The sequence below is a fragment of the Pygoscelis adeliae genome, unplaced genomic scaffold (genome assembly GCF_000699105.1).
Source record: "Pygoscelis adeliae isolate BGI_AS28 unplaced genomic scaffold, ASM69910v1 Scaffold21, whole genome shotgun sequence".
In the NCBI taxonomy this organism is placed as follows: Eukaryota; Metazoa; Chordata; class Aves; order Sphenisciformes; family Spheniscidae; genus Pygoscelis; species Pygoscelis adeliae.
In genome coordinates, this window is record NW_008824243.1 from 9,345,769 (window position 1) to 9,358,498 (window position 12,730).

General features: G+C 41.0%; 1 protein-coding gene across 1 annotated transcript in view; it reads left to right on the forward strand.

Moving 5' to 3' along the window:
• AKAP13 (A kinase (PRKA) anchor protein 13) overlaps positions 1-12,730 on the forward strand; it is a 102,070-nt gene that overhangs the window by 27,717 nt on the left and 61,623 nt on the right. Inside the window, exon 3 of the mRNA XM_009335179.1 lies at positions 11,077-11,158. Within this exon, the coding sequence (XP_009333454.1) occupies positions 11,077-11,158 (82 nt within the window). The remainder of the gene's footprint in view (positions 1-11,076; positions 11,159-12,730) is intronic.

Here is a 12,730-nt window from a genome sequence, read left to right on the forward strand (position 1 = left end):
TTCCCTCTCCCTTTTTCTCTCTTCTCTTTTCTTAGCTGAGGCAGTGGGTTTCTGCATGATCATGTGGCTTCCTTTTTTATGATTTTTGCTTCATGCCCTTGTTTCAGAATCAAGAACGTAGAAAAATTTTATTTTCAGATGATTCTTGTTCTGTTTCATCTGCACTAAAATAGACCTAGCGCTTGTTAACTTGCACTGTTTAGGAATAAAAATATTTTCCTTTAATTCAGTATATCTTTTGTTTTTTAGCCAGACATATAACCATAACTTGTTTTCTCTACCAGCTCAATTTTGTTGAGTATTTTTGAACTCTCATTTTAATGATGCTGGTTGCAGGTTGAATCCCATGGTATTCAATCTCTAGACACCCTATGAGTCATTAAAAAATGTAGACATATTGTACACACACTACTAATGTGAAATGACTGCTTAATAATTCTTGGGAGAAGACCTGGTACCCCTGACAACCTCGGCTGCTAATATAAAAAACTCAATCTTTCTCTTTATAAAGAATATCTGGATGCCTGGGTTGAAATGTAATTCGCTATAATTATCTGACTTCAGTATTTCTGATGTCATCAGTTCCCTAAATTAGTTTTTGTTCAGCTAAGCTTAGATTTTATAACAAAATGTGGCTCTAGTTAGTTCCCACTAGTATTTTCCTAATTGAGTTTCAAAACTGCGGGTTACACTGTCTGTTCCTGCAAATGACTCAGTGTCCATATATGTGTGTGTGTGTGCACGCATTGCTGCTCTGAACACAGGCTGTACAGGCTGCAGATGTTTAAAATAGGAGGGTGCTAGTGACAGCTATAGTTACAATCAACTGTAGCTTGATTTTTAGTCATTCTTCATGTTTTAGCTGGTTTCTATAACATAACGGGTAGATGAAATTAAATTTTGATGATCTAGGGATCCAAGCCAGCACTAGAGTGCGTCAGTGGCAGATCATCTCTTGACGTTAATGGGAGTTGGATCAGACCCTTAATGAGGGAGCTAGGGGGTGGCGTTTTCTGTTGGGTTTGTTTTTAATTAAAATACTTAAATAAAACTGTACCTTATCTAGGTCATTGTATTTTGGTGAGTTAAGGGGACAGGGTTTCTTAAGTGTCAAGTGTTGAAAAGCAAGTAAATATCCTTACAACAAAAGCAAACCCAAATAGGCTCCGTTAAGAGTGTTTCATCTGAATGAAATTTTAACAAGATACCTGCAAAGCACCAAACAGCTTTCAGTTTGGCCTACAGAGTGACTCGGACAAGCTGTCTTTTCTTTGCGTGGTAGATGAATACGTTCTTTGCTTCGTTTTAAGACGGGGAACTCGGTAATCATAACATAGGAAGGAGAAACAGCTGGTGGAGAAGGACAACTGGAACAAGTTGTGAACAAAGAAGATCTTGTGTCATTTTGGTTACTGAGTGTTTATAGATGGGATTATATTTGCATTGATTGCAACCTTTCTTAGGCATGGTCACAACAGAATTTTGGTTCCTACCGACTATTTTGCAATGCACTTGTCTTCTGAAGGGGCAGTGTGTTGGGGCTCAAATTTTCCCTGTTTAGATTGTGCCTGAAACAGTGGCTTGTGAAGTTACGAAAAAAAAACCCTCAGCAATTTTAGGCATTGATGCACACAATTATTTTTAGCTTTAACATTGTTTCTTCCTCTTCCCCACATACGAAAAAGCAAGAGGCAACAGGTAAATCAGTGTCCTAGCCTCTATGTCGGAGGTAGGACTTCACCTTTACTGCGGCTCTTTTTGCTGCTGCAGCAATGTGAACATGATGAACTTGGTTACTAAGCATAGTGGTTTGCCACTGTCCAGGGAAGCCTGGATGATGCAGAAATGGCATAAAAATTTGCCATCATCTTTCCTGCTGGGATTGCATTGTAACAGATGAGGGAAAAGATGTGGGGCACGTGGGATATCTGCTTGTCTGAACAATTCACTGAGCTCTGAGCAGCTACATGCAGGGTAAAGCAGTCTGTGGTATGTTATTCCAAGACCCAAAATGGGAAGTCTCAGTGTGCCCGTGTGTGCGTTGGCAGCCCTGTCTCATTTTTATGTTGTGCCTGCTACCACAAATAGAACTATCTAGGGACAGAATACGGAAACCACACTGGCTGGCACCTTGCAAATACATGTGAAGTTAGACAAGCGTTCAAGTCTGGATGAACAGGCTGTGCTTTGCAGAGTTAGAAAATAAGAAATGGGCTTGCTTTGAGAATGGAAGACTGAGCAATCGCAACTGGAAATGTTTTATAGATGCTCATTGCCTATATCTACATTTCACCTTTGTACATGAATGCTCAAACTGTTAAGTGCAGGCAGAAGGTGTAAGTTTTTTCATAACTGAGGAAACGAGGTTTGATGTAGCTGCTCCTCAGATGAACAGATCCCATTCAGCTTCCAGTTAAAGATCACAACATTATTCATGAAATTAAAACCAGCCCAATGTTATAAAAATAATTAAGGCGTTTTGAAATTGAAGGGGCAGCGTTATCAATTAGTTATTCTGCTCCCTGGCAGAGGGCTGCTCTGGTAGCAGAGAAATAGCTACCAGATATCGCTACCCCAGCGCTGGAGAAGATCTGCTGGAATGAACCCTGCCCACCTAAGGCAAAGTGCAATTTGCAGCATCCTAAGCTAAAAGTAGTATGTGGAGAAGGTCCCCAAATTAACTGAAACTAAGGTTTCTTCCATTGTATGTTGTCATACTTATAAAGCTTTTTCGTTTTTATGGTTTTGGTTATTTGACACATAAGCATGTTCATTCCTTCTTTGGGGTATGTTCTTCCCTCAGAAGAACATCTGAGGGAAGTACCGTCCTCAGGTGATGGGTATGCAGTGTCTCATCAAACTTTGTGGCCCTGAAATGACTCTGAACTTTAATCCTGCATCTGTCTGCACTGATTTGGTCATTGAAGGGACAGCAGGAGAGAAGTGTGTGATGATGTGGAGAACTTTTGAGTTTTTCTGTTTGTGTCCCCTATAGAATTAGAACTGGAAAGATAACTTAAATGAAACTAGTGTGTTTTCACCTTAGGCACATACATATTTGTGGGAATTTTGCTCCCATTCTAGTCAAGAGATGGTTTTTATGCAAAACCATTGCTGTTATTTTTAAAGCTTAATTAAAGTTTGTTGTTACCAGGACTCTTAATTCTGCTGGTGGAGGACATCCCAGTGCCAAGGGTTGGAAAATGTTCTTGGGGCACATGTTCCTTTCCCCAGTTGGGACGTTGCCAGGGGGAAAAGTGCACTCCAGGAATTCAGCGTTTCTCTTACACCACAAAGTGCTAATTTATTCAGTCATTTAAAATGTCCTGTGGCTGTAGGAGCCTCTTCTGGTATAATCCTTTAGTGTAGTTCTCTATAGCACTGCTCACTTATTGCTGTGAGCGAGGTCACTTTGGACCTCCTTGAAAAAATGTTGTCCTGATACGATGTCACCGATTCTGTAAAGGTAAAAGGCTCAGTGGAGCATATTCACAGTGCTAGAAGATAAATCTCTATAGAAATCATTGCAGAAATGCAAGTGTTGTCACTTTGTCCCTTTTGGCATACATTGGAGAATGGTCTTTGTGTTCCTCATCCGCATGGTAAAACCTTCCCCTAAAGCTGAGAAAATACACGGAGATTACAAAAAAATTAAATAATAATAAAAAAAATCGAATTTGCAAGCAAATTGAGACATCTGCTCTTAATATTGTCTGGCAAGATGATTGCCAAAGCAGTGATTTTTGCTCTTAATGTGAGTTTTGTGTATATGGAGGTTTTTTGCATCAACGGCTGTTGAAGGAAGACAGTGGAAATTCCTTCCCCAGATGCCCCATCTCTCATGCTCCTTTTGAAAGAGGTTTGGAGGATCTTGAAAGGTGCTTTTTGTGGAGGGGGTGAATCAACTGTTGCTTTAGTTTCTCATTCAGGAATTAGAGGCGACTGGATAATTCCATCGTAAATTGAATTGTAAAGTTGAAAGTTGCTCAGAATAAACATTGAATTCCAGTTATATGTACAAATTTCTTCAATGAAAACTACCCTACAGGAAATTTTCAGGAACAGGTAGTTCCTAGAGAATAATTAAAATTTGCATAAAAAATAAAAAAAAATCATTGTATCATTTCAGTTATTATACAAATTAGTTATAATTGAATTTAAAATGAACAGGCTGTGCTTTGCAGAGTTAGAAAATAAGAAATGGGCTTGCTTTGAGAATGGAAGACTGAGCAATCGCAACTGGAAATGTTTTATAGATGCTCATTGCCTATATCTACATTTCACCTTTGTACATGAATGCTCAAACTGTTAAGTGCAGGCAGAAGGTCTAAGTTTTTTCATAACTGAGGAAACGAGGTTTGATGTAGCTGCTCCTCAGATGAACAGATCCCATTCAGCTTCCAGTTAAAGATCACAACATTATTCATGAAATTAAAACCAGCCCAATGTTATAAAAATAATTAAGGCGTTTTGAAATTGAAGGGGCAGCGTTATCAATTAGTTATTCTGCTCCCTGGCAGAGGGCTGCTCTGGTAGCAGAGAAATAGCTACCAGATATCGCTACCCCAGCGCTGGAGAAGATCTGCTGGAATGAACCCTGCCCACCTAAGGCAAAGTGCAATTTGCAGCATCCTAAGCTAAAAGTAGTATGTGGAGAAGGTCCCCAAATTAACTGAAACTAAGGTTTCTTCCATTGTATGTTGTCATACTTATAAAGCTTTTTCGTTTTTATGGTTTTGGTTATTTGACACATAAGCATGTTCATTCCTTCTTTGGGGTTGTTCTTCTGAGGGAAGTACCGTCCTCAGGTGATGGGTATGCAGTGTCTCATCAAACTTTGTGGCCCTGAAATGACTCTGAACTTTAATCCTGCATCTGTCTGCACTGATTTGGTTATTGAAGGGACAGCAGGAGAGAAGTGTGTGATGATGTGGAGAACTTTTGAGTTTTTCTGTTTGTGTCCCCTATAGAATTAGAACTGGAAAGATAACTTAAATGAAACTAGTGTGTTTTCACCTTAGGCACATACATGTTTGTGGGAATTTTGCTCCCATTCTAGTCAAGAGATGGTTTTTATGCAAAACCATTGCTGTTATTTTTAAAGCTTAATTAAAGTTTGTTGTTACCAGGACTCTTAATTCTGCTGGTGGAGGACATCCCAGTGCCAAGGGTTGGAAAATGTTCTTGGGGCACATGTTCCTTTCCCCAGTTGGGACGTTGCCAGGGGGAAAAGTGCACTCCAGGAATTCAGCGTTTCTCTTACACCACAAAGTGCTAATTTATTCAGTCATTTAAAATGTCCTGTGGCTGTAGGAGCCTCTTCTGGTATAATCCTTTAGTGTAGTTCTCTATAGCACTGCTCACTTATTGCTGTGAGCGAGGTCACTTTGGACCTCCTTGAAAAAATGTTGTCCTGATACGATGTCACCGATTCTGTAAAGGTAAAAGGCTCAGTGGAGCATATTCACAGTGCTAGAAGATAAATCTCTATAGAAATCATTGCAGAAATGCAAGTGTTGTCACTTTGTCCCTTTTGGCATACATTGGAGAATGGTCTTTGTGTTCCTCATCCGCATGGTAAAACCTTCCCCTAAAGCTGAGAAAATACACGGAGATTACAAAAAAATTAAATAATAATAAAAAAAATCGAATTTGCAAGCAAATTGAGACATCTGCTCTTAATATTGTCTGGCAAGATGATTGCCAAAGCAGTGATTTTTGCTCTTAATGTGAGTTTTGTGTATATGGAGGTTTTTTGCATCAACGGCTGTTGAAGGAAGACAGTGGAAATTCCTTCCCCAGATGCCCCATCTCTCATGCTCCTTTTGAAAGAGGTTTGGAGGATCTTGAAAGGTGCTTTTTGTGGAGGGGGTGAATCAACTGTTGCTTTAGTTTCTCATTCAGGAATTAGAGGCGACTGGATAATTCCATCGTAAATTGAATTGTAAAGTTGAAAGTTGCTCAGAATAAACATTGAATTCCAGTTATATGTACAAATTTCTTCAATGAAAACTACCCTACAGGAAATTTTCAGGAACAGGTAGTTCCTAGAGAATAATTAAAATTTGCATAAAAAATAAAAAAAAATCATTGTATCATTTCAGTTATTATACAAATTAGTTATAATTGAATTTAAAGTATTGCTTGTTTTCTGCTATTTTTGTTCTTCAATGGATATTTCAAATCCTTCCTAGTGTCAGTTATTGCTCAGTATGGTGTACAAGTACTTAATGATACACCAAGCAAGCTAGAATTACTCTACTAAATATTTTCCTATGTGCAATGGTATCTGGTTTTAGCTGCAAGGTAGAACTTAGTCTGGAAGCTGGGGGGGGGGGGAAGGAGAGAAATGGAAACTTGTAAATTTAGGACAAAGTTAAAACAATATGGAGGGAAGATGAATCTCTAGAGATTTGCTAGGAAATGAAAGTTAAAATCATCTGGTTCCTTCTGCTCTAGAGATGTTGATTTATATCGCTACCAGTGAGGTTGACAAGTGCAAACTTCTAAAATAGCGGACGATTTTCTGAGACGGCAGTGTGTTTTCTTTATTGTGAAATGGAAGGCAAGAAGAGTTAAAATAAAACCAGAGGGAGAGAAAAAGGACTTTTGCAGGGTGGAAAGGTAGGAGAGGTGCGTCGGAGCCAGGTAGCGGCTGGCCCCTGAGGCGAGTGTTTCTAGCAAGCCCTACGCCGCTCCGCTCTGCCAGAAGTAGACATTTTTGAAATGTCTTCTGAGAAGGAGGTCCCGATTCTGGTTTTCGTGGCAGGCACCGCAGAGGACCGTGAGCACTGGAGGGGGTTAGCGAACTCCTTGGCCAAGGCTATCACGCAGGGGGAGAGGAAGGAAAAGCCTGGGAATAGAGGCTGGGCTCACTCATTGTTCCTGCGTGATGGAGGACATCCCAGCCCCGTTTGTCTTGCAGGTTGTCCAGCACCGTCCTTTCCTTATGCAAAGAGGTTTCTGCATTAAGTCACATCAAATTTCAAATTCAGTGTCTGCAGGAAGACGTCTCTGAGAGTCAGGAAATACATGCATGTGTGCCCAGAAAGAGCAATCAAACCGTCTGCTGCTTGCAACTCCAGCTGGTGTCCTAAAGCCCTCTTTGGACATTTAGTCTGCTAGTGTTTCACAGGCAAACAGCAAGTCCTTCGGGATTCAGTTTTTGGTGCCTGAGGATGTGCTTCCATGATTCATTCTGTGTCTGAGCTGCAGATAAACACATTCAGGCTTCTGCATGGAAAAATAGCTGGTTCTCTCCTGGCGTTTTTTCAAAAGCTGCGTATTGAAACTTTGTTCCCAGAAGCTGTTTCATATTCCCTTCTGCCATCTGAACACTGCTGCATCCTCTGCTCCTGCCGCAAAGACTTGGGATGCCCAGAATCGATGGGCTATAATCAGTGTGGGCAAGGCAGAAAGTGCGTGGGGATTTTATCACCTTCTGTGCTCACCAGCCTGCGGTCCTGTCGTTGGGCATCTCTTAGCAAAAAAGAGATTAAGGGAAGAAGGGAGGGATAGTTTTGTTACATATAATGCACACATGTTCACAAAATCCCGAGACAACCTCATTTCAAATTTCTTCATACTGGTGCATTCCAACCCCTGACGTTCATGTGCTTTTATAATGGTATTTTCTCTACAGCCCTTACGGTCTGTACTTGCAGTCGCTAGTCCTGAGTAAATACGAGCAGAATTCAGTCGTTGAGGAGGGATCCCAGTACTCAGTCCTGGGCTGTGGATAGTGGGGTTTGTGTTTTGAGTATCTGTGGACCACCCAGTTTCCTGAGAGCACGCAGTAAACCTCCCTCAAATCCTGTCTGGGCTCGTTTTGGCATAGGGAATACTTGTATACGGTAGTGGTTTCCTTTGTATTTTGATGATGATGATGATGATTATTCTTGAATTAGGGCTACTGAGATAAATACTTAGTTCCTAATGTTTTATTTTGTACATAATCAGGTATATCTGAAACAGCACCTTAAACCTCAGTGTTACTTTCTCATTACTTTTTTTAATAGAAAAAAACAGACGTTTTCAATACTTGGCAAAGTCACAGGGCAGAGGAGAGAGCTGGCTGGGTAATGGGAAAAATACTCACATCTTTTTTGAAAAAATGCCAATGTCTATAATGCATTTTCAGTGAATGACTCAATTGGTTCTATTAAAGGAAAAAATATAATGTTAATTCAGCCTAATATAGTTTATTCTATTACCAATCAACTGATAGGCTTGAACCTCTCCTATTTTGCTTTCTTACTGCTAATTATCGAACAGGATGTTTAATTATCAATTTCCAATAGTGGATATCAGTATAAATCAGGAGTAGTTCCCTTAAATTTGATGGAGACACATTGGTTTAAGAGTAAGGAGGATCAGGCTCAATATGATGAGGACGGAGTTAGCTGCAAGCCAGTCAGAAGGAGGCAGAATTTGATTTTATAACTGAAGTGGGTCACTCCTTCATTTGTGTGGACTTGAGCACATTTGTTTTTGTCCTCCTACGTGTGTTCAGGCTCAACCTCTAGATTTGCCTTTAATAAAATGTAAAACAGTGTGCTGCAAAATAGATTCTGCTTTGGCTGGAGAGAAAAGAATATTAACATGATATTTATTGACTTTACAGTCATAATGTGATATTTATTGACTTTGCAGCTCTTTTAAGACTAAAAAGTATGTATAAATTCTGCAGTGAAGTTTAATTGCTAAGTTTAGATATCCCTCAACCTCGCTGAGAACAGGGAGTATCTTTCTTCTGTTGAAAGAATCCAAACGGTGACCCACTGTCCGTGCGACAGTTAAAACTCAACATTTTTATGTCACTTTGGAAAACAAGAAATCATTGTTTTGAGTCTTTGCTTGCATTTCTCAGACTTCAGTCTGCCTCTCTTTCTCTCTCCATCTCTCGTTTAGTATATGTGTAATAGTCTCATTTAATATATATGTAATATATGCAAAAGGGAGAAGATGGGCATACAGGTGTGTGCATATGTGCGTTGAGTAGAGATGCAGGGAAGGATGGGATCTTAGACATATGTACATATAGGGGTCTAATGAGATCTGAGATGCATGTGTATATAATGGGATATGTATGAGCAGAGGCAGCGAGCAACTAATAGTAAGCGTACATCAGTGCATGCATATCTATGGAAAATAGCCTGTAAAATTGCATGGAGGTGGGGAGGGATGTCCAGGTGGGACACGCACTGAGGTCACCTTGAGACCTGACTCTGGTAGGGCACGAGGTCTCCTTCGCCTCCCTTGGGAGACTTTTGCTCAGTTTTCCCCTCTCAGACCTTCTCTGCTGCTTCCCTGTCTCACCCAGCAAGAGTTGCTGACTGGGGAAGGTCACAGCATCCTCGCTGCTGGAGGATTTTAAGGGCACATCGGATTAAGACCTCTCAGATTATAGTTGAGCCTGACTTGGAGCAGCAGAAAGGGACTAGCTGACCTGTCAAAGGTGCTTCCAACCGCATTTTGTCATCACAGAAGTATGGAGGAGGACAAAACCTAAGGAAGAAAAATGTGCTGTAGAAAGTTGCTGACAGGTCGGGGGAGTGGAGCGTTGACTCTGCAGTGTAGCGAGCAGGAGGTGAGTGGAGGTGCTGGCAGGAGCCCCCCCGGTGAAGGGCAGGGGGATGCAGCCAGACTGGTGAGGAGAAGCAGCCAACGACTGCAAATAACAAGTTCCATGATCTCAGCGAGAAAGGGAGGAAGGACGTGGGTCATTAGTCAAAGCAGCAAGTCAGGTCAAGGGTAGGAGAATCTTGGTTTTTCTTTATTAAAAAAAAAAAAAAAGGAATAAAAAGGAAAAAGAGTGCATTTCATAACATGGGAGAAAGGAGAGCATCAAGGGGATGAGAATCCAGCAAGGGACTGCAAAAATGGAGCAGGATTATGGAGGAAATTTGAAGACGCGTCAGAGGCAAAAAGTAAATAACAAAAATTCTCTATTTGACAGAGAGAGGGAAAAGGAAATTATTTCAGGAGAGAAAAGGAAAACCAGAAAGACGGTAGGAAAAATAGTTGGCATATAAAATCAGACAAAGTCATCCATTTCAGTAGCTTGCTTTTAGCTACAACATAACATGCGAGATCCTGTGTGTTGAGGCAGGTCAGGAGGAGAAACAACCTCTGGATTTTGTGATATGGGATTGTCCAGGTGAGATTTGCTTGCGTTTGACAAATAGAAGCGTTTGGCTAGGAGGAACGGCAGAGCTGCTGAAGGAGAGAGAGCAAAGGGGCTTCCAGAGTCTACCAGCTGTAGACAAAAGTGATGGGAAGCCCGTGTTGGATGAGCCAAGGGTTGTGGATAGTCCAGCAGACTTCAGAGTGAAAATGTTGGACAACACAACCCAAGTGAGAAAGAGTAAAGCAGAGGCAGATGGGGGAGAAGAGTGAGAGCAGATCAGTCATCCTTGCTGAAAGACTGGAAGTCATGGAAGGGGTGAGGGACAGGGTGAGATGATAAGGGCTGATGTTGAAATTAACCATGTGATGTGTCTTAGTGTTAAAATGGGAGTTTCTAACATCATCGTCATTTCAGTTAATGCAAACACAAAGTGCTTCTGGTTCTCACCATGACCTGGGCACTTCCCTAGCCCTCGTTTCCACATTATCAGAGCGCCTTACGAACTTTAAGGTAATAATCTTTACAGCAATATGGGTGGTAAGGAATTGCTATTCTGTAGATAGTGAACCAAGGCATAAAGCAGAGGAATATCTTGCCTGCAGTCCCACTACAAATGAAAGTGAGAATTGAAGCCAGATTTCTTCAGTCCTCAACTAGTAGCTTAAACGCTGGCTCATCCTCCCTCTGAACTCCTGCCTTGAGCGGTAGCCACCTTGAAATCATACTTTCCACGGGGAAATAAAGTTTTTTGGCATATTTTAATGTTTTTTTTAGTGATGCTAAAAAAAAAAAAAAGTCCTAAGTTACTTTTGAGGTTTTTATTACTGGGGCAAAATTAAGCCACAACTATGTATCTGCTGGTCAACGCAGAGTGACATTGCAGAAGGGGCTAACGGGGACATTAGCGACATTGGCCTTTCTTTGATTTGCTCTGGTCTGTTTTTCAGATAAACCGTGAAAGCTGGTGTTCTCTGGAGCCATGTCCCGATTCTTCCCTGCTGGAACGCAAGCGGACACGGGAGTCTCCAGGTGAGCAGCGTGCCGGTGGCGGCTCCGGACAAGCAGCCCTGTGGTTCTCCTCACCTTTTCTTCTTTTTCTTCTTATTTTTGACATCCTAGCCTCGACGGGTAAAATACATAAACTAAAGAAAATGTGTAATGAATCTGCCGTGAGTCATTGTTAGTAAGTGGTTGTAGCACTTGACTTGCAGTGAGCTGTGTGGTGTCACCTTCTTAAGAAATTACGCATCTAAAGTACTTGACTGTTCCAATTTTTTTCTTTTTTTTTTTTTTTTTAAAAAAAGTTTTTTAAATTAACTTGAAAGGGGTGATGGGGGACACAGACATGGTTTCCAGCTAAAAGGCTAATACAATAAAAGAAAAAAAAGTCAGAAATTTAAACTTCTGAATCCATATTTAGATCCAAATCAGCGGCTTGATTCCCCCCCCCGAAAGTTGCCATGCTTTCCAGGCTTCAGGAAGCAGGAAGGTTGTTCAGAGCCATCGTTCCCTGCCCACCAGCCATGCTGAGCTCCCAGCCCTGCGTGCCAGCTGGTGCTTTCTGGCTCTTCCACAGGGACAGAAAATCTTGTCTGGGCAAGTTTCAAAGAGGGGTTGGTGTCCAAGATAAGAAAAAAAGCATTTCCTTTCATTGAAATATGCGTGTTCGAAACAAATGGAGTGATTTATCTGGGCCCTGAATAGTGACTTTGCCTGGACTGTTTGTAGAGAGGACACTTCTTGCCTTGCCCTGCTCATTACAAGCAGGGGCCTCACCTGAATCTCCTTCCATTTATCTGAGAGACTTGAAAGAAAAACAGGGATTGAATCACTGACTGTCAATGTGAAATTCAAACCCAGTCTCTTCAGAGTGTAGGCTGAGAAGGGATAATTTGGGTAACTGACCCGAGAGGTTTATCCTAGGTAGAAATTCTAGCTCTCATCAAAGTTAAAGAAGTTGTTTTTTATTAAAAAAAAAAAAAAAGTCCTGTGTTTAGAATAGTCATGAACAGTGAATAGCTGTTTCAAGAGTATTTTACAGGACAACCTGCAGTATCACCATGCTGCTTCTTTCCTAATTGTGTCCCTGAATCCCTTGCCTCTTGGTATGATATTTTTATGCTTCAGGCAAGAGTTACTGTGCTCCATTTTGCTGCAAAATGACATGCGCTCATTTGACTTGCCAAATCTATAATCATGTATTCATATGGACCAATATTAGTTAGATACTTATTAATTATCTAATGCAATATCATACTATAGAAATATAATATTTATTAGGTAATCCGGTGGCCGTATATACAAATATATATTAATAACTACAGTAATACACGTCTGTAACACAAGCACAAAGAGGCAGGTTTTTAAGTTGATTAATGTGCTCTCTGGCTGGACTGAAGCAGCAGGAAGATCTCGGGCTTTGCAGGTTCTGGCCTTTCTAGAAATAGCGTTGTTACTGCACATGCATCCCTCCAGCTGCACTGTGGTGCTGTGCAGTGTGGAGAGGGCAAGAAAAATCTGGCAACGCCTAACAGCAATAAAACCACTAGCTGTCGTAATGTGGCTAACTTAAAAATACATAATTTGATAGGAAATTAGATC